Below are 22,363 nucleotides of genomic sequence, written 5' to 3' on the forward strand. Positions count from 1 at the left end.
TGTTGATATTGCATTAGAGTATAAAGTAGTGACTAGGCAGAACCGAAGTGGTCTCTGGGTTTAAGTGCAATATAAGCATATTAGTTTGGCTAATATCATCGACGATATTTGTATATAATGTAGCTAGGCTACATGTTTGACTACTAACATCCCCAGTTTGCTGCTGGTTCAATCATGCTGCCAAATTCGCGAGCTCTGTGAAAGTCGCCGTTAATCACAAAAATAAGCCACGTCATGTTCTGATTTTTTATTTTTATTTTTTAAAGTGACGTTTTGAGCCTATTTTTTTCATTAAAACCCTGTCTGCCAAAACGTCCCCAAATTGCAGAATTTGCTAACAATTTTGCAAACTATTCTAGGACTAGGTTGCATATCCATTTTTTTTAAATATCGCCGTTTTGCATGATATTTTGCCATGCTTTACATAGCTAAAACGATTGCTAAATCTGCATGCGTCAAGAATCTGTGAATAATATTACATATGCAAATAAGCTCATTTAAATATGGATATACAGTGGGCTTATTTCCCAAGTAACTCTGGTAAGTTCACAGGTATGTCTACATGAGTTGTATAAATGTTAGGTTTTGGGAGGTTTACAGTATAAGTGAATGGGTCCTCTGCTTAATCCCTCTCTCTATTTTAGGCATATTAGTTTATAGATTCTTAAGCTTAATACATTTCCTATAAATCTGGTTGGAAACTAAACGAAAACACCCCATCACTACCATATTTTACATTTACCATTGTGTTTATAATGACAGTGTTATGATAGCCGCAGTGTTCATAATTGTAAATGGAGATTCCCATATTTTAATATGTGAAATTTGTAAACTCTGCACACGCTATTTTTTATACCTAACTTGTTTGTGTGGGTATATACTGTATCTATAAAAAAAATATATATATATAAAAAAAACAATGATTATCGGTGTGCTAACCACTGTTCCTCTAGTTCTATTCACATATTCACAAAACACAACTATACTGTATGTGCTTTAGTAAAAATAATCACTATTGGTTTTACTTCTCATTTTGTAGAAAAAAAGTTTCAGTTCTTATATGTATGTTTTCAAGCCTCTCTGGCTGACATATAATTTGTTACTTCTTTTTCTTTTCTTTTAACCTTTTAAACAGTAACATATTCATATCCCCATTACCTGGAAATGTGTGTGGTTTTTATTGTATTCATAATAATCAGAAAGCCTGAATTATACCTTTCTATGGTACAGAAGTAATATTTTACTTTTAAGCTTGTTGTACTCTATATAATAATTGAATTGATGACTATTGTCGCTGCGAAGGCAATAATATGCATATACCATTAACACTTATATGCTACAGGTGCCAACATCTTTAATATTCCCATCAGAATAATAGGTGAAAACAGGAGAGTTGGTGATGTCAACGTGATTCCATTATCACCACTTTATATAGCCTTTCACCCTTTATTCTATAGGGTGAAGGGATGTACTCATCAACATTTTCTTTACAGGCTATATTTTACATGGCCCGTACGTGTGTTTAAGTCAGGAAATGTTGTGGAATAGGGGTGGAGCATAAATGAGAAATGAATAGTGTATGTACAGTATGTAGGGAGTATATAGTACAAGACTATTGGAATGATGGTACTAGCCTCTTTTGCCTGCATTAAAAATCCTGATTGCCAACAGATTGGAATATCTGATTTACTTGCCCTTAAAATAATGGATTAAAAGTTAGGTAAGTGAAAAGGTTTCTTTGAATAGTAAACATATTATTGCAAGAATGTTACAGAAGGTGCAGCTTACAATGTGGCCTATTGTAGTAATGAAAACAATAGCTTTATACTGGGGGGTGAGTTGAATATAATGAGCCTAAGTTTAGGGAAAATCCTAGTAAACTATTAATAGATAATGTTGGTACAATAATAGTATTTGACATTAACGTAAAGAGTGATGTACAAACTGAGAACTCTTTATCACAACTGAACTGAGTTTACATTTTGTAAAAAAAGTAGTGTAAAGATTGTTGTCTACATTTTTTTAATCAATTAAATGAACAAAACTCTTTTTCACAGAGAAGAGCTACTTACTGTCTTTCTTCCTTTACTTGTGATTCAATTCTTCAATACCATAATCGGTGTACAATACCCACAGGGGGGTCCCACATGTTATATATGACATTGACATTATGTAATCTGTGATTATGTTTATAGTTTGCATGATTGCGTTCAATGAGTCACTTGCTATGATAGGACATTGAGGGCAGACATTTCTGTGAGAACTTGATATTTGAATTTGTGTATTCATTCATCTCCGATTTATAAGGCCCAGACCACAAAGCTCCATTAAGTCAGGGCTCTAAACGGGATGTTATCAAAATCAGTAATGGACGTTATGTGCACTGAGGTTAACGTGAATCCACAAAGCTAAATATATCCAAAGTCAATGGCCATTAGTTATCTCATTAGAAATTAATAGGCTCAATGTAAAGTAAAATTAACATTGCCTTGTGTTAGCTTAACATGACTCGTGTTACACCTGTCTTACCTAAAGTTGGCATTAAATCCGTCCAGACATGGAAATATGTGTTTTGTTGGAGAGGGAGAGATGGAGGGAGAAAGATGTGGGCAAAGTGAGGGGGGGGGGGAGAGAAAGGAGGAGCGGCAGGGGAGAGAGAGGGGCAGGGGAGAGAGAGTCTCAAGGGCTGTATATATTTCTCCAGTCTCGATTACTGTAACCTCTTGATGTCTGGTTTTCCTGCCTCTCACCTGTCTCCCCTACAATCTATCCTAAACCTGCTGCCAGAATCACGCTACTCTTTCCTAAATCTGTCTCAGTATCTCCCTTGCTGAAATCACGCTCCTGGCTTCCTATCAAATCCCACATCTCGCTCTCAATTCTCCTCCTCACGTTTAAAGCTTTACAATCTTCTGCCCCTCCTTACATCTCAGCCCTAATTTCTCACTATGCACCATCCCGAATCTTGTGGTCTTGTTTCTACCCCATTTGTATCTAAAGCACTCTCCCACCTTAAACCTTTCTCACTGATTGCCCCACACCTCTGAAATGCCCTTCCCCTCACTTACCCGACTTGCACCCACTCTATCCACCTTTACGACTTTAAGAACTACCTAAAGACACACTTGCTTAAGAAGAAGTATATGAGTAGCACCTTGGCTAATAATATACACATGATCCATAAAGCTTGGTCTCCTGCAGATGCACTTACCAGAATGCCCTCCTACTGTCTCTGTACGTTCTTCCTACCTACCAATAAGATTGTAAGCTCCTCGTAGCAGGGACTACTCTTCCGAAATGTTAATTTTATGTCTGAAGCACTTATTCCCATGATCTGTTATTTGTATTATTTGTTATTTAAATTATTGTCACGTGTATTACTATTGTGAAGCGCTATGTACATTAAAGTCGCTATATAAATAAAGACTTACATCACACACACACACACACAATGCCACAACATAGTTAAATAGTAGATGAGGTTGAGAACAAACATACAGTATGTCAATCAAGTTCAACCTATGCTAAACTTGACGACAGATACTCTATCCTATATTTGTATTTATAGTATTTTGATCCAGGGGAAATCAAACACAGGGGAAAAAACAATTCCTTCCTTCCTGATTCCAAATAATTTCAATCAGATTTCTCCCTGATAAACATCCTTCCAATATTAACTTATTAAATATATCCTTGTATAACATTCCTTTCTAAAAAGATGTCCAATCTTTGTTTATTTTTTTGTTTAAATATCTACTGTGTCTGTCATCACATTTTCCATGGGTAATCAATTCCACATTTTAACTACAATACTTACTTTATAGAACTGTTTCCTTTGTTGCTGGGGAAATCTCTTTTCCTCCAACCATAGGGATAACCCTATGTCATTTGTACTGCTCTTGGGATAACTATTTTTTTTAAAGCTCCTTGTATTGACCCTGAATATATTTGTGTATAGTTATCATATCCCCTCTTAAACACCTCTTTCTAATGTAAACAAATCTAATTTAGCTAGCCTCTACTCATATGTAAGATGTCCCTTCCCCTTTATTAATTTGGTTGCTCTTCTTTGCACTTTTCTAGTTCCAGAGGGGGTGAAAGATGGGGTAGTTGCCCCTGGGAGGGTGGTTTGGTCTTCCTGGGTTGTCGAGGTGTGTAACCCCTTAATTACTATAGCGGTTAAAAAAACGCTAAAGTGAGTAAGGGGTTACTGGCCAGTAGTTCTTTTTTTATTTTACTGTTCGTGCCACAAAAGATATGGAGAACTAGGAGGACCAAAGATGAAGATGGCCTTCATCCTGGCAGGGGTAAATACAACTTTTATTTATTATAGGGTTGCTGGCGAATGTTTTTTTTAATAGGTAAATATGCTAATATCCAGATATGGATAATAGGCCTTTTGCGTAATACAGTGTGTGTTGGGGGTAGAGGTGGGGGGGGGGGGGGCGTGGTGTTGGTGGCTATTGCTTGTCAATGGTGCTATCTGTGACGTATTGAGGGCATAGATTACCACATTGACAATCAATGGATTAAATGGCTAGAATTTTATTTTTACAGTTATGTATTTTTTATAGTAATGTATTTTATTTTATTTCACTGTATTGATTATTTCAATGGGCAAATGTGCTACTAGCCATCTTTGACTAGTAGCACTTTTGCCCATTCCTGTGTGGTGTTTGTGGTAGAGGGGGTGGGTGAAGGGGTAGAGAGGGATGGGTGTTTAGACATTACGGGAGTGGTTAATCCGTTCTGGGAGGCCTAACCACCCACCCTGAGGCAACTATGATGGTGGTATTTTGCCCGGGGTCTGTGTTTAGGCCTCCCAGGTTGGTAGAGGGAGGTGTTAACCCTTTCATTACCTTTGTGGTAGTAACCGCTTATGTAATGAATGGGTTAACTTCTCTCACAATTTTCCCAAGAGGTCTAAACACCAACTCTGAGGCAACTTTACCCACCCCCTCTACCAACAACAAACCGGGCACTACTATTTAACCCCTTCATTACCTTAGTGGTTAGCCACTAAGATTATGAAGCTGATTGTAAATGTATTTTTCTAACATAGGATTGACGTATGGGGTCTCTGAAGTTGATATTAATGCGGGTCAGCGCCGGAGACCCCTGCTTCAATCCGATGTACTATGGTAACAATACATTTTTCTTCTTGCTATGGACATCACGATTCCGATGAGATCTGAATATGCGAGTTAAGCAGTGACGCTCCCAGAATAGCAGTTACTGGCAAAAAAATTGATCGGTAAGAAGCTGTTTTCAAGCGAGTTTTACATGTTATCATAGCTCTCTGAATAGCTACACATGCAAACTCGCTTGAAAAGTGTTCTTACCAGTCGATAAGTCACTTTTCTAAGTTCACTGAATAGTCCCCTATATCCGCATAATTAAAATTACCCATTAAACAAACAAGATCGAATTTTGATGCCTTCTCCATTTGCAAAAATAACCTTGCCACAACACATGGAGAGAGACACCTATGCTAAAAAAGCACACCTGAGATTCCAGGGATATGTTCTAATTGGGGTCATTACAATCTGCCTAGTATATCGGCATAATTCCCAGGTTTCTTAGGTGTATCTCTCTTCTACATATTTCAGTGTCTGGAAGGAGCGAACACCACCTTTATTTAAGGCCTAAGTAAAACATTGTTATGTCCCTGTGTCAATTATAACCAAACTCTGGGGATAGGCATTGATACCAGGAATACCTCTTTTGCATATCATTAGCCCTAACGTCCGTTATACTAATGCAAGGGCTCGTTATGGATGAAAACAACACTTTACACTGAATAAGTGAGATTTGAAGATACCAGTTAGCACTTAACGAGTTGTTAACTTATATTAATGCCTGGTTAAGTCAATAACAGAGCTTTGTGGATCTGGTCAAAGAGAGGTTAAATAATTTCTTTTATCCAATATTTTCTTTTCATGCTACTACAGTGTTATGTATTATTTTTTTTCAGGTTTTTTATGTTATTCTTCAGTTTTATAGCCCCCTGCCGCAAGCTTTAAGAGTCCAAAGAAAAAAACACAAAGATTCGATTTGGGAAGATTGGCAGTATTTTGCAAGTGACTGCCAATATTTCGGGATGGATAACAATGGGTTTTTGCAATATCCAGATTCAGTCAACTGCCTGCAACTCCCCAAGTAGGATTTTAAATGTGCAATATATATTGTTATTATATCTGTCTCTGCTTGTTTCCTTCTTTCATATATCATCGTATTATTTTGATTAAAAAAAATATATATGTTTTCGACAATCACAAGTTTCGTAGATATGTTAATAATAGACCAATATGTGTAATCCTTGTATTCTTTGCATTTTGTTGATGGATAAGGCTGATGCAATATATTTATATGTACCTGAATGTTGTACTTAATGCAGTCTCAATCATTATTGATCAAAAAATAAAAAGGTAGTTTAGTGCTTACTTTAAGCCCATTGTATGTTATATTAAAACTGACATGCTTTATTGAGCACTCAAGAATGGAGCATGTGGAAATGTTGGTGCTGAATTATTTTACCTGCATTAGAAAGTCCTGATTGCAAACAGATTGTAATATATGAAAAAAGCTCCATTATTGATATATTTAAAAAAAATAAACAGCCAATATATTAGGTTAATTACAGAGATAGTAGCCCACATTATCCCTGCTTCGGTGCAAATACAAGCAGTAACAAGCTGTTCCTCATATTTCCTTCTCCATGTGTTCATTAGCTATACAAAAAAATAAAATAATACTGATCATATTTTATAAAAAATTACGTATATCCCTCATTCTTGCTATTTCTGCCTCTCCCCTGATCACACACGTACTGTAAATATATCCTATTTTGAGGAGCGGGGATATTCACTGCAAAATAGCCACAGTTTTTAATGACCTCAGGGGGATGTAAGATTTTCTTTTTATTATCCTTTAAAAATATTTTATTGAATTTGAATAATTCATAAAATTCAAAGGACATTAACAAAACAAATCAGAAAAACTATAAATACTATGATTAATAATCTATTAATACAAATATGCACTGCATATCGGTGCTTATTCATGAGGAAAATATAGGAAATCATTATGTTAAGCACAGGAAAACATTTAATATAATTAAGTTATATGATATTATGAGATTCAGATGACAGAGAAATAAAACATGGCTTCCAACATTTGTTGTATTCCGTATTAGCAAAAATAATAACATTTTGAAAATCCTTTTTATTTTCATTGGTGATATCTAGAGATCCACCCTATTTCATGTTTAGAAAGTGCAAGTGTAGGCAATTTAATTTCTAAAACAAATTGATTTGCTGCCTTGCATGGTTTATTAAAACATGATTGGAGAATATGAGTATCTCCAACAGTTGTCATTATGTCATAGATTTGCCTTTTTAAGTAGTTGTACACCATAAATGTATCGGTTTGTATTTGATAATTGAGCTTCCAATAGCATTAAAGACCTTATTTTATATCAGCAGGAGCGGCCTTTTGGTCTGTTTTCGGCTCAAACTCCCCCATTGAAGTCTATAGAGATTTCCGTCTCAAAAACGTTGTGAACGGCTGCTGTGCCTGATCTTAAATTACCCCTTAAATGTCATTTAGTTGACTTTTCAGCAACTCTTCCATTCCTCTTCAGTAATATTGAAACGTAACTTTCTTCCAAACTATGTTTATCAGATAAAGAATAATCTGGCAAATTAACCAATCATTCATGGTAAAACGCAGTAGCAACTCCTTTCGTGTAATCAGACATACTGTATGAGAAATGATTTCAGATTTATTGCTGATTTCCACTTCTAATTTGCACTGTGGGTGCTCATTTGCATTTCATTACCCAGAATCCCTGGCTGCAGTGGAAGCATTGTATACTGAGTGACAATGGGGAAAATCATGTGTGTGGACCTGTCTGAGATGTGAATGTGCTCATTCGTGTTTTATTGTATTTGCCAGATATTTCCTAAAACCTTATTAAGAAAAATTCCAACTAAACTGTAAGGTTTGAAAAGACTCAGCTCTTTTTGTGTAGGGAATGAGAATAAAGTAAATTGATTTATGAATTGATTGAGTTAAATACACTTTTTTTTCCCAAGACTACCAAATTTGTACCTTATCTATTGTAATAGATTTTCATTTTTTAAGGCAAATTTGCTCCGGCTAAACCAAAATGTTGTGGATTGTCGTTCCAACATTTTACGTGTTATTTAAGACTAAGACACGAATGTAAAAACAGTGGGATTAAAAAAAACAAAAAAACATTAACTCTTGAAAAGGCAGCCTTACATACTTTTGTATGTTCCCCCTAAACTTTTTCAGAATTGGAAAATAAAAACACCTGATGCTGCGTTAGAACAGCGTGGAAGAATAGGCTTAAATAAATATTTTGTTCCAATCTGATAATGGAACAGCCCTCACTTGGGGGAAGAGCCAATGACCAGGGAGGATGAGACAAGCATTAGAATTCTGGGAATAGAAATACAATGTAGCAACCGAAGAGTTTTCATGATACAATATACACTAAAAAAAAATACTACTTGTGCATTTATGTATCTCAGACATGTCTGCAAACATGTCTTTCCCTATTATCGCTTAGCAAACAATGCTTCCACTGCAGCTAGGGATACTGGGTAATGACATGCAAATGAGCACAGTGCGTCACTCTTTACTTCTTAATTCATTTTAACATGGAACCCTATAACCTTATGCCTGCCGTACACAGTAGAAATACATAAAGCTGAAATTGTTCAGAAGTCTTTAAATGTTGAGAATGATGTGTTCATGTTTGGTGACACTGAACCATGAGAGATGTGTGATAAAAATGGTTGTGCATTACAAATATTTCTAACATTTATTTTTAGGGATACTCCTTTTTCTCGTGGAAATGTGACTCTTAGTATTCTTACCCCTGAACCCAATCCACGTCCAGGCTACAATGACTTTTACAATACGCAATATCTCCAAGAGTTTGTTAAAGCTTCCCAACTGAGGATTCAATTGTTTGGTCAGTATTATACAGAATGGTCTGAACTGTCAAATGTCAACCTCAGACACAGATACTATGGAGTAAATGAAATCACAGTCAGTGGAAGGTAAGGGCAAGTACACAATTTTCTAAGCTGTGATTGAATCTTTAGAGAATGGATAATATTACGTCTGCACGTATTATAAAAAAATATATAAAATAATAATGATATTGAACATTTGAACTTATTCATTGGATGTTGAGCTCTTACTGAACAAAAGACACTACACCATAACATGAACATAAAAACCTATTAAGAAACAGTTTTCTAACTGTTGGTGATCTTGTTTAACTGGTGATCATTGGTGTTCATATAGTTAAGGACTATTTGGACCTAAAATCAAGCTTAGTGGTATGACTTTGAAGTGACGACATGATTCTGAACAGTGACTTTTTTTTATTAGCATGCATTATCCATGAAGAAAACAAAAGATAAAAACCGGGCGCTTCTCAAAAAATAAGTGAATATTAAATAATTAAATAATTATACGATATACGTGACAGTGTGATTCAATTGATAATCAGTGCACAAATTGTGTTTAGTGACCTTCACCAATGTGTAAAAAATTATATAAATAATAAAGTGCAATACAATAAATAAAAAAGCAGCTCTACACCCTTAGGACGGACTGTTCATGTCCAGATGGTTCTTGTGCAGATTTTCAAATTGGAGCGGAGCGCTGGGTGACTCAGGATTATGAAAAAGAAAAATGAATACAATAGTGCAGATGGTATTGGAATAATAATATAAATAAAATGTTCTCTGTAGTGGTAGTACTCACAGATTGCACTATCAAATATAAGCGTATCAGAGACCCTTCTCTCTCTGATGGGAGCCCTTTGATGGAAATCCCTCAGAGTGGTAAGTAGATAACGGAAGCTTGTAATGGAGTGGTTCAATAATTCTCCCAGGGGTATGTGGAGTGATAGAGAGAGAACACACGATAGAGTAGTACAGTCTAAAATTGTATTAGCAGCAATCAACAATTATATGTGTAATACACTCACATTTTGTGATACAATATGGTTCGTGGGAGAGGACAGCTGTGGATGGAGAATGCCGGTGGTTCCTGGAGCGGAGGAGCCCTTCCGCATACGTCACTGGTGCCTACGTCACGTCCTGTGTTGTCGTAGGTCAGGGCGGAAGAGGCTGCCTGGTGTATCCGTCTCCTACTAGCTTGCCAGCAGTTGTCTCACGGTTTCCTCAGCACAATCACCTCCCACAGCGGATCGATTCTACGCGTTTCGCTGTGGCTTCTTCAGGAATCGAATAGGTTAACCCCATGGGTCCTCCCTTATATATATAGTCCATCATAAATTGACATAGAGCTAATCAGGGGGTCCTATCAGCTGATTGCAATATAGCATATCATTGGTAATGGAGATGTGTGTCAGTTAAACAGTGCATACAATACAAGAATTTCATATTATCTGATACAATTAATACAATTTCTATTACAACAAGTAAAACAGTTAATTTTAATTCATAATATTTAAAACAAAAGATGATGTAAAAAGGAGTATATAAAAGGATATATGAAAAATATATTAAGAACGACGCAATGAGTGATGGAGTTCTAGATAGGATGAGGAAGATAAACAAAATTAGAAGCAAATACTTTCTAAAATACAAATATCATATTTTCTTAAAGAAATTGTGTTAAGAATTTAGATATTAAAATTACCATACTAAAAACACCATATTGTAGTAAAAAAACATATTATATAAGAACAATATTATAAAAGACATTAAGAACAATAATATAATTAAGAACGTGTGTTCAAACCATTATATTAAGAAGGCACCAATGTCTATGTCAACATTCAAACCCTTTGGACTAACCTTTAAAGGTATTGAACATGTCCCAATACACTGGAGGGGGGGCAATAGATTAAACACATTAGCAAAAAGGGAAACCTTTTGGATTCACAAACTACAGACCCTCAGTCCAAAGGGTTTGAATGTTGACATAGACATTGGTGCCTTCTTAATATAATGGTTTGAACACACGTTCTTAATTATATTATTGTTCTTAATGTCTTTTATAATATTGTTCTTATATAATATGTTTTTTTACTACAATATGGTGTTTTTAGTATGGTAATTTTAATATCTAAATTCTTAACACAATTTCTTTAAGAAAATATGATATTTGTATTTTAGAAAGTATTTGCTTCTAATTTTGTTTATCTTCCTCATCCTATCTAGAACTCCATCACTCATTGCGTCGTTCTTAATATATTTTTCATATATCCTTTTATATACTCCTTTTTACATCATCTTTTGTTTTAAATATTATGAATTAAAATTAACTGTTTTACTTGTTGTAATAGAAATTGTATTAATTGTATCAGATAATATGAAATTCTTGTATTGTATGCACTGTTTAACTGACACACATCTCCATTACCAATGATATGCTATATTGCAATCAGCTGATAGGACCCCCTGATTAGCTCTATGTCAATTTATGATGGACTATATATATAAGGGAGGACCCATGGGGTTAACCTATTCGATTCCTGAAGAAGCCACAGCGAAACGCGTAGAATCGATCCGCTGTGGGAGGTGATTGTGCTGAGGAAACCGTGAGACAACTGCTGGCAAGCTAGTAGGAGACGGATACACCAGGCAGCCTCTTCCGCCCTGACCTACGACAACACAGGACGTGACGTAGGCACCAGTGACGTATGCGGAAGGGCTCCTCCGCTCCAGGAACCACCGGCGTTCTCCATCCACAGCTGTCCTCTCCCACGAACCATATTGTATCACAAAATGTGAGTGTATTACACATATAATTGTTGATTGCTGCTAATACAATTTTAGACTGTACTACTCTATCGTGTGTTCTCTCTCTATCACTCCACATACCCCTGGGAGAATTATTGAACCACTCCATTACAAGCTTCCGTTATCTACTTACCACTCTGAGGGATTTCCATCAAAGGGCTCCCATCAGAGAGAGAAGGGTCTCTGATACGCTTATATTTGATAGTGCAATCTGTGAGTACTACCACTACAGAGAACATTTTATTTATATTATTATTCCAATACCATCTGCACTATTGTATTCATTTTTCTTTTTCATAATCCTGAGTCACCCAGCGCTCCGCTCCAATTTGAAAATCTGCACATTATCCATGAAGACCTACAGTTCACAGATGCTTTTCCAAAAAAATTGGCTAATGTATATGAAGTTTTTCCTATGGAGTTAGACATGACAAGCTTTATCAATTGGATTGTGCCATCCGCTTATCCACTAGATAAATATAGCTTGCTTCATAACGTGCTAAACTGTTTATGTCATGTTGATGCAATGTGTGTATGCCATTTATATTGGCATTATTAATGAGTGCTTTATGGAGAGTGGTTGAGACAGAGAATAATGAGCCATAGTTACTAAGTGGTGCTAAGTTATTTGGCTCTGCAAGGTACTTCGTTGGCCTATACAAAGGAAATGGGTCATAAGGTGTCTTCCAGCACCGGAATCGGTTTTATGGCATAGCCCCACATTGTAAACATGGGCCAATACCTTAAGATCTCATACAAAATGAGTTTCTTTTTATACTGCAGGTGTAATTGCCATGGACATGCTCATTCCTGTGACACCAGTCTCACACCTTACAGATGCTTATGTGACAAGGAGAGTCACACGTATGGAGACAATGTAAGAATATAAATGTTATTCAAAATATTTCCTTTGCTTTAGAAATGAGAGTTGTGGGTCCAGGTATAAAGTGGTGCTATGTCAGAGACATCTTTTGGGACAGTAAGTTGTTTTATGGCATAAAACAACAAAAAAAGGCAGCGCTAATAGGAAACTACTGAAAATGGCCAGCAGCCTGGGATATAACTCGGACACCCTAGGTCAGATACAGAGAAAAGAAAAAAGTTATATCTATGGTGCTTAGCCCCAAGGTGAACTAAATATATAAAGAAATATTATACAACCAGATGGAAGGTGGTATCCACTTGGGCTCTCCTCATGAAGACGATCAATCATGTAAAAAATATAAAAACAAACATAGTGTAATACAGTAACTAAAAAAACATGCAACAACACTGACACATATAGGACAACGAATGCTGAGACAAACAAATGACTGAATTAAGTAAAAGGCATTTAATACAACAACTAAATGTGCAATAAAAGACTAAAAAGAATAGGTCACATGTGCACTCCAACAATGGCTAGACTGTCCGCTTACCAGACACTAAAAAGTAGAAGGCAGTGGATAAATCTGAGAGTATCCCCTCTCGTGATGGCAGATTTTAGCTCTCAAATGTCTCACACGATCAGCAGGAGCTTCCGAGGGGGACCCTCCCTGCCTTCCACACCACAGACCTCCGCAGGGCAGACGAACAGGGCAGCGTGTCGCAGGAACAGGCGTCGTCACGTGCGCAACAGCAGTGCAGGATCCAAGCCAACAGCAACAACAGCAACAAGCCATGGTCTATGCGTGCACTGCTGTCCTTACAGCATCTACTAAACTCTCACTACCATCTCCACGGACAAATCCCAGCCATTGTGCTGTCTACGGCTGATGCTGTGTTGAGCTGGGCATTGACGATATCGCTGGCTTGTTGCTGTTGGCTTGGATCCTGCGCTGCTGTTGCGCACGTGACGATGCCTGTTCCTGCGACACGCTGCCCTGTTCGTCTGCCCTGCGGAGGTCTGTGGTGTGGAAGGCAGGAAGGGTCCCCCTCGGAAGCTCCTGCTGATCATGTGAGACGTTTGGGAGCTGAAATCTACCATCACGAGAGGGGATACTCTCAGATTTATCCACTGCCTTCTACTTTTTAGTGTCTGGTAAGCAGACAGTCTAGCCATTGTTGGAGTGCACGTGACCTATTCTTTTTAGTCTTTTATTTCACATTTAGATGTTGTATTAAATGCCTTTTACTTAATTCAGTCATTTGTTTGTCTCAGCATTCGTTGTCCTATATGTGTCAGTGTTGTTGCATGTTTTTTTAGTTACTGTATTAGACTATGTTTGTTTTTATATTTTTTACATGATTGATCATCTTCATGAGGAGAGCCCAAGTGGATACCACCTTCCATCTGGTTGTATAATATTTCTTTATATATTTAGTTCACCTTGGGGCTAAGCACCATAGATATAACTTTTTTTCTTTTGTTTTATGGCATAGCAACACTTGGTTAATATGGGCCTTAATCCTTTAAAATGTTATAGTGTGCACACACACAAACTACCGTACTAGGTTTCCTGTACAGAGCGGCAATGCAATATGATGTAAAGGCACTTATTTAGTATAACATACGGTAACACAGATAAATACAGTATGTATATGTAGCCAAGTCCCCTTGGACTACTGATTATGAGCCCCTCTAACACTGTAAGTCCCAGTAAAGAGTGGGCAGTGTTGGGAGTATATCATGCAGGGCCTGTTATATTGTTCTGTGTGTGTGTTATGTATGTATGTATGTCTTTATTTGTATAGCGCCATAAAATGTACATAGCGCTTCACAGTAGTAATACAGGTCATATAAATAACAAATATAAATAACAGATCATGGGAATAAGTGCTTCAGACATACTGTAAAAGTAACATTAAGGAAGGAGTCCCTGCTCCGAGGAGCTTACAATTTAATTGGTAGGTAGGGAGAACATACAGAGACAGTAGGAGGGAATACTAGTAAGTGCGTCTGCAGGGGGCCAAGCTTTGTGTCATGTGTCCATGATTATCCAGTGCTACTCATATGCTTCTTTAAGCAGATGTGTCTTAAGGTGGGTCTTAAAGGTGGATAGCGAGGGGGCTAGTCGGGTATTGAGGGGAAGGGCATTCCAGAGGTGTAGGGCAGAAAGTGAGAAAGGTTTAAGGCGGGAGAGAGCTTTAGATACAAAGGGGGTAGGAAGAAGACATCCTTGAGAAGAACGCAAGAGTCGTGATGGTGCATAGCGAGAAATTAGGGCTGAGATGTAATGAGGGGCAGAAGAATGTAAAGCTTTAAAAGTGAGCAGTAGAATTGAGTGTGAGATACGCGATTTAATCGGAAGCCAGGAGAGGGATTTCAGGAGGGGAGACGCTGAGACAGATTTAGGAAAGAGTAGAGTGATTCTGGCAGCAGTGTTTAGGATAGATTGTAGGGGAGACAGGTGAGAGGTAGGAAGGCCGGACAGCAGGAGGTTGCAGTAATCGAGACGTGAGAGAATGAGGGCCTGAGTCAGAGTTTTGGCAGATGAGTAACAGAGGAAAGGGCGTATCTTTGTGATATTGCGGAGCAAAAAGCGACAAGTTTTAGAAACGTTTTGAATATGAGAGGAGAAATAGAGAGAGGAATCAAGTGTGACCCCTAGGCAGCGTGCTTGGGCTACTGGGTGAATGATCGTATTTCCAATAGCAATGTGGAAGTATGTAGTAGGGCCAGGTTTGGGAGGTAGTATAAGGAGCTCTGTTTTTGCCATGTTAAGTTTCAGTCGGCGGATGGCCATCCAGGATGATATTCCAGAGAGGCATTCAGAAACCTTGGTCTGTATAGCAGGTGTAAGGTCAGGGGTTGAAAGGTAAATTTGTGTGTCATCAGCATAGAGGTGATATTTAAACCCAAAAGATGTGATTAGGTCACCTAGAGAGAGTGTGTAGAGAGAAAAGAGAAGGGGTCCCAGGACAGAGCCCTGGAGTACCCCCACAGAGAGATCAATAGAGGAGGAGGAGGTGTTAGCAAAAGAGACACTGAAGGTACGATGGGAGAGGTAAGAGGAGATCCAGGATAAAGCTTTGTTCCGAATACCAAGAGTATGGAGAATGTGAAGGAGAAGAGGGTGGTCCACGGTGTCGAATGCTGCAGAGAGGTCGAGTAATATGAGCAGAGTGTAATGACCTCTGTCTTTGGCAGCATGGAGGTCGTCAGTTATTTTAGTGAGGGCTGTTTCAGTAGAGTGAGCAGTGCGGAAGCCAGATTGTAGAGGGTCTAGTACAGAATAGGTGTTGAGAAAGTGTAGCAATCGAGAGAATACAAGACGTTCAAGGAGTTTGGAGGCAAAAGGCAGGAGGGAGACAGGTCGATAGTTAGAAGGACAGGTAGGGTCAAGCTTGCTGTTTTTGAGTAATGGTATAACGGTTGCATGCTTGAAGGATGAAGGAAAGGTACCAGAGTAGAGGGAAGAGTTAAAGATCTGTGTGAGCATAGGGATTATAGAAGGAGCAAGAGGTTTTAGGAGATGGGAGGGAATGGGATCAAGAGGGCAAGTGGTAGAGGGAGAAGAGGAGATCAGCAGTGATACATCCTCCTCCGAGATAGCAGAAAAAGAGTCAAGAAAGACAGGAGGAGAGTTGGGAAGCATTGTGGGATGGGAGGAGGCAACAGATGGGATGTTCTGCCGTATGGACTCCACCTTTTTCTTAAAAAAGTCAGCAAAGTCCTGAGGTGAGATGGAGGAAGAAGAGGAGGCAGCTGAGGGTGGTCTGAGTAGAGAGTCAAAGACAGAAAAGAGACGGCGTGGGTTAGACTTGTGTGTGTTGATTAGTGATGAAAAGTAGGTTTGTTTAGCCTGAAAGAGGGCAGAGTTGAAACAGGATAGCATAAATTTGTAGTGAATGAAGTCTGCGAGCGTATGAGATTTCCTCCAGAGGCGTTCAGAGGAACGAGTGGAGGAACGCAGCATGCGTGTGTGGGAGTTTAGCCAGGCTCTGGGGTTAGAAGGGCGAGGACGGCAGAGAGAAAGTGGGGCATGAAGATCAAGAGAGGAAGATAAGGCAGAGTTGTAGTTCCTGACCAGGTTGTCAGGGTCTGAAGCAGAACTGAGAGAGGAGAGGGAGGAGCGTAAAGTGGAATCAAGAGCTGGTAGGTTAATAGAGCGCAGGTTTCTGCAAAAACGAGGGCGAGATGGAGATGGAGATGGAGAGAAGCGAGAGAGAGAAAATGAGATGAGGTGATGGTCGGAGAGAGGAAAAGGGGAAATGGAGAAGTCGGAGAGAGAGAAGTTTTTAGTGAAAACCAGGTCTAAGTAGTGGCCATCCTTGTGGGTGCTGGCTGCAGTCCACTGTTGAAGGCCAAAAGAAGAGGTTAGAGAAAGAAAGCGGGAAGCCCAAGGGAGAGAGGGGTCATCAATGTGGCAGTTGAAGTCCCCAAGGAGAAGAACAGGGGAGTCTGAGGAGAGAAAGAAAGAGAGCCAGGATTCAAAGTGAGAGAGAAAAGCAGAAGGGGGATGAGTAGAGGTAGGTGGGCGATAGATGACCGCCACATGGACCGGGAGAGGAGAGAAGATCTGGACTGTGTGAGTCTCGAAGGAGGGAAAAGCAAGAGAGGGGGGAATAGAAACTGTTCTGTAACGGCAGAGAGAGGAGAGCAGGAGCCCCACGCCTCCACCCCTGCCACCAGGGCGTGGAGTGTGGGAGAAGGAAAGGCCACCATAGGAGAGGGCAGCTTCCAGAGCAGAGTCAGACTGAGTGAGCCAGGTCTCAGTTATAGCAAAGAGAAGCAGGGAGTGAGAGAGAAAGAAGTCATGCACAGAGAGGAACTTGTTAGAAAGGGAGCGAGCATTCCAAAGGGCACAGGAGAAAGGGAGAGAGGAGGGAGGGTGGCAGGGGATGGGTATGAGGTTGGAGGGGTTTACACCAGAAGGAGTAGAAGTTGCATGTGGAAGGCGAGGACGAGAGCAAGTAGAAATAAGGCAGGGACCAGGATTGGGAGAGATATCCCCAGAAGCAAGGAGGAGAAGCATGGACAGAAAGAGAATGTGTGAGGATGATTTGTAGGGGTGTGTTTTAGTGCAGGCGGCATAACTGTGTGGTGACAGAGGGCGCAGGTAAGAGAGGAGTTCATGTGAACTGAGAAGTGGTGAAGTAAGGAGAGATGGTGAAATATGAATAGAGTTAGAGACATGATGAGGCTGGTGGAAGGAAGTGCATAATTTGAAAATAAGTGAGGTTACAGTAAATATAAAAAGTAAAGGTGGCATCACAGCAATAGTAATGTGTTGAGATGTGCAGTGTGGGATGATAACCTCCTTTCCTGCGTAGTTCAAATGCAGGAATCAGAAGCAGTAGATTGTGTCCACTTTTCCACTTCTTTTTGAACTTCCTTTTTAAACTTCCATACTACTTGAAAGATTTCTACTGCTGGGTATGAGGATTGCAGGACACAGAGACAATTTGAGATGTTTTTACCTGAGAAAAGACAAGAGATGAGATGAGATGAGAAGCAGATCAATGGTTCCAACTTCCTTTTTAAACTTCCATACTACTTGAAAGATTTCTACTTAAAAGCATTTCTGCTTAAGAGCAATTTTTTCAATAAAGTTCAGGAATAGCCTGTTATTGTAAGGTGTGTCTATGACTGTAGGTAGGCCGGCTTACAAGCCACTCTCCAAGGAAGGCGGGGGTTGTTCCCTCTATAGGTTAGAGTAGTGGTTTAAGGGGAGAGTTCTGGGCTGCACTCCATGCTATGAGGACGCAGCAGAGAGCCTCTCCCAAGTAGGAGTAGGCTGAGGCCATGCCCCATTAAGGAGTAAGGTATATTGAGGAGGGGCATTCAAGGCCTCAAGCCGGGTACTATACTCAGGGACTGTATCCATGTTTGTGGGGCTGAGCATACTGTTACGCTGTGCTCACCACAAACAAGGTTGGACCACGGTGCTGAGGTGGGAATGGATAAAATGCGACCCACAGCCACGGGGTCACGTCTGGAGTGTAGATTGGGTCGGGTTTGCCGGGTCGGGGTTGGAGAGGTGTGGATGGTCGATATACTTGCCGAGGTCAGAGTAGGAGAGGTACGGAACATTGCAGGTACTATTAGCCGGGTCCAGGATTAGAGAGAGTAGGGTTGTCGTCGTCCAGTTGCCGAGGTAAGGTTTGGAGATAGAAGAATCGTCGAGGAGAGCTGGGTTAGTACACAGAGTGAAGAGCAGCAAGACAAGGCAAGACTGTGGAGCCAGAGAGAGGTAAGAACAATGTAACTGGTTCTATGCTCAGCCAAAGTGCTAGTGGCACAGCTGAGCTTATGTAGGAGAGAGTAACCAATGGACAAACTGCAGCGTGGATGTGTGGACCGGGTGGGAACAGTGATTGACTGGAGTGCAGGTGCAGGGGAGATCTCTGATAGCAGAGAGGCTGCCTGAACTACTTAGCGCGTGCCTGTGTGCGCGTCCATGTGTGCACCATGTGTGCCTGGGCACTGTGTAGGAGAAGAGTGCAATCGGAGGCGTGGGAGTGCATACGCGTCCAAGTGGGCGTGGCTGTCCGATGGCGCTTGCAAGGGGAGAAGGCAGTGCGGAGGGTCCCGCCATGACAATGGGTGAGTGGGGAGTGCGCCGAGGGCCAGTCACCATGAGGGGCGTGTCAGCTTTTTGTCGCCGAACAGGATGCAACTGTCTTTGCAAAGCTTGCAGCTGGATTTTGCAAAACCTATACGGTCCCGTGGTTTTCAGCTTTAACACCATCTTGATTGCGCAATACATGCTCTGCACTCCATTTTAAAGCACACCGCAAATTCCATGACAATAAATGTACACAGGGTCCCTGCCCACGCTTCAGGGGCCCGTTCCTCACACATTACATTGTAAATGTAGCCCTGGTAAGATTATGGGCTTTATTTCTACATGTGCCGTTTTGGCACGAATTGGACGCAGGTGTTACGATTGTGCTCACCACAAACCGGGACCGGACCGCGGGGCTGAGGTGGGGTTATATAATCACTGACCTTAGTCCACGCAGACTGATTCGGAGTGCACAGTTCGTAGTCGTACATCGCAGGGTCAGGATTGGAGAAGGCAGGATTGTCGTTATTCAAGCAGAAGTTCGGCAACAGGTAGTCCGGGGTTCCCCGCTTCAGCTTAGGAGCGTGAGCGCGGGAGTGGCCTCTACGCGAGGAGCGGGCTCGGCCCATGACACCGGTCTCAGCAGGGGGAGACAGCAGGCTGGCCGTAGTACACCGCAGGGCAGCGTCGGGGAAAACCAACGCTTCAGCGCAGAAGTTCTAAGCAGGCCTCTGCATGGAGATTAGCAGCAGGCCTCAGGAAACGAAGGGTAACCACTGCTAGGGGAGAATGCAGCAGATACCAGTGCTGGCTAAACAACGCTTCAGCAGAGGAGTCAGGAACAGGCCTCTGGATCCTCAGGAACTAGAGATGAGAACTAAAGTGGTTAGTACACAAGGAGACAGGCCTGGGCGGCTTGTGGCAGAGACAGTAACGTCCAGAGAAGGATTATACTCGGCTCTGATTCAGAGCCAAAGCCCAACATATAAAGGGCGGAGATCCAATTACAGGGGAAGGGTGTGTGAGCATTCCTCCAACGATGGAGCACAGGGCAGGAACTGCAATGAGAGGCAGCACATGTGCCATTGATTGCCAGAGGGAGCTTTTGCAACTGCAGAAGTCTGCAAGTTTATAATCAAAGCCAGGAGCGTATTCCTTACAGTACACCCCCCCCCCCCTTCAGATGAGACCTCCGGACGAACAGGGTCATTCACAGATCTGGGGGACGTGGAGTTGTTCCTAAACCTCCTTAGGCGAGAGTTGGCGTTGAAAGCCCACGGTTTGTTGGGATTCCTTACAGTACCCCCACCTCTGGGTGAGAAGCCTGGGTGGACAGGACCATTCATAGGTCTGGGAGACATTGAGTTGTTCCTGAAGTGTCTCAGGCGAGAAGAAGGCTAAGGCCCCGCTCCCAGAGTCAGCGCGCCCGCACTGCAGACAGGCGGTGCGCTGACCTACACAGACCGCGATATGCGGTCTGTAGGGAGCGGGAGCCGGAGCGGGAGGTGGGCGGGAGTGGGAGGTTTGACAGGGAGGGGGGGCGTGGCTTGAACGGAGGGACCCGCTACTCTCCCCCCCCCCTCCCTCCACGGACTCGGGCTGGAGCTGCTGATGGTAAGTATTAAACACACACACGCAGGCACTCATACATACACACACACACACACACACACACAGACACACACACAGGCAGGCACTCACGCACTCATACACACACACGCGCGCAAACACAGGAAGGCACTCACGCTTTCACTCCACACTCCTCCCCACTCCCCAAAGCCTCTCCTCCTCCCGAAGCCTCCCCTCCCCATTGGCTCACAGCCACACCACGTGACGCGTCAACGCTAGACATCACCATTTTCTTGTGTCCCCTAGCGGCTGACGCGCCACAGCGTGTAGCGCTCTGTGCCACCAGGGGGGACCGGGACCGGCTCAGCAGGATTCCCCTGCTGGTGGGGAACTCGCGACATGGCCGCCCGCGCCAACGAGCGCAGCGGGACCGAGGCCTTAGGTTCAAAATCCAGGCGTGCATTGGAGAGCGCCACAAAGGAGAGCGGTGGCACTCCAGTTCTTGGTACATGGGCAGTGGAAACAGGAGACTTGGAAAACCAAAGCTGAGAAAGGACAGGGAAACAGGGAACTCCGGAATAGGGACATCAGAAAGGCAGCAGCATAGTAATAGTTCAAGAGTATGGGACAGAGGACACTGATAGTCAGACTTGATTTACATTGGGGGCTGCAGGGCAGACAATGGCTTTGACGAAATCAGCACGTAAGAACTTGCAAGAGTCTTTAGCTCCCAAGGAATTCCGGGTGGTGGTTAGCGAGGGTATTGGGCGGGAGGGTTCACTGAAAGATATTGAAGCAGTAGTCACGATACTAACCAGGCTTGTAATCCCAAGCAATTCGAGAGAGACGGTAGCAGTGATGACATAAATCTTGGTTGTGGTACAGGCAGTTGAAGAAGGATCCGCCTCCTTTGGTCTCTGATATTTGGGGAGAATCAAATCCAAAGTTATAGCCTTGGCGAAGGGCATATTAAGCAGCAAGGAGACAGTAGGGGACAGCATGTCCATGCCCATAGTGGGGCCATCCAGAACAGGGACGGACGCCTCAGGTAAAGCAAAGAGGTCCAGTATGGACGTCTTCGTCTTAGAGAAAGACCAAAGGCAATCCAGAAAGGGCACTTTAGACACCGCACAGAACCCTGTGAGTAAGGACTCTGTTTGAAAGGTAAGAAAACAGATCTTATCCGATAAAGCAGGAAGCCGGGTAAGCGGTACAACAGCCTTAGGAATAGAAGTCTTGGGGTTAAAGCTGGATACCTCCAACAGAGAGACAGCAAACGGAGAACATGAACTTGAGTTAGTCGTGGAGGTCTCAGGTAAGAGGGTCTTGCATGATACTGTGGGAGAAGCAATGCGGAATATGACTGTTTTAAACACAGGGTCCTTAGCATCAGTAGCTACATAAACCTTCCTGAGAGGTATCCCTAGTTTTGCGACAGAAGTTGAACAGTCAATAGTATGTACCCCAAGTGTTGTGGAAGACACAGGGAAATATAAGTCCATCTTAAAGATGGGTTCTTCGAAAAAAGGGACACCGCGGGTATTACTG

General features: G+C 41.6%; 1 protein-coding gene across 6 annotated transcripts in view; it reads left to right on the top strand.

Annotated features, from left to right (window-relative positions):
• Positions 1–22,363, top strand: part of USH2A (usherin) — a 942,943-nt gene that overhangs the window by 83,131 nt on the left and 837,449 nt on the right. For all 6 annotated transcript variants that reach the window (XM_075595608.1, XM_075595610.1, XM_075595609.1 and 3 more), the window contains 3 exons: positions 5,975–6,159; positions 8,862–9,092; positions 12,600–12,693. In XM_075595608.1, the coding sequence (XP_075451723.1) occupies positions 5,975–6,159; positions 8,862–9,092; positions 12,600–12,693 (510 nt within the window). The remainder of the gene's footprint in view (positions 1–5,974; positions 6,160–8,861; positions 9,093–12,599; positions 12,694–22,363) is intronic.

The sequence above is a fragment of the Ascaphus truei genome, chromosome 4, assembly GCF_040206685.1.
Source record: "Ascaphus truei isolate aAscTru1 chromosome 4, aAscTru1.hap1, whole genome shotgun sequence".
Taxonomy (NCBI): domain Eukaryota; kingdom Metazoa; phylum Chordata; class Amphibia; order Anura; family Ascaphidae; genus Ascaphus; species Ascaphus truei.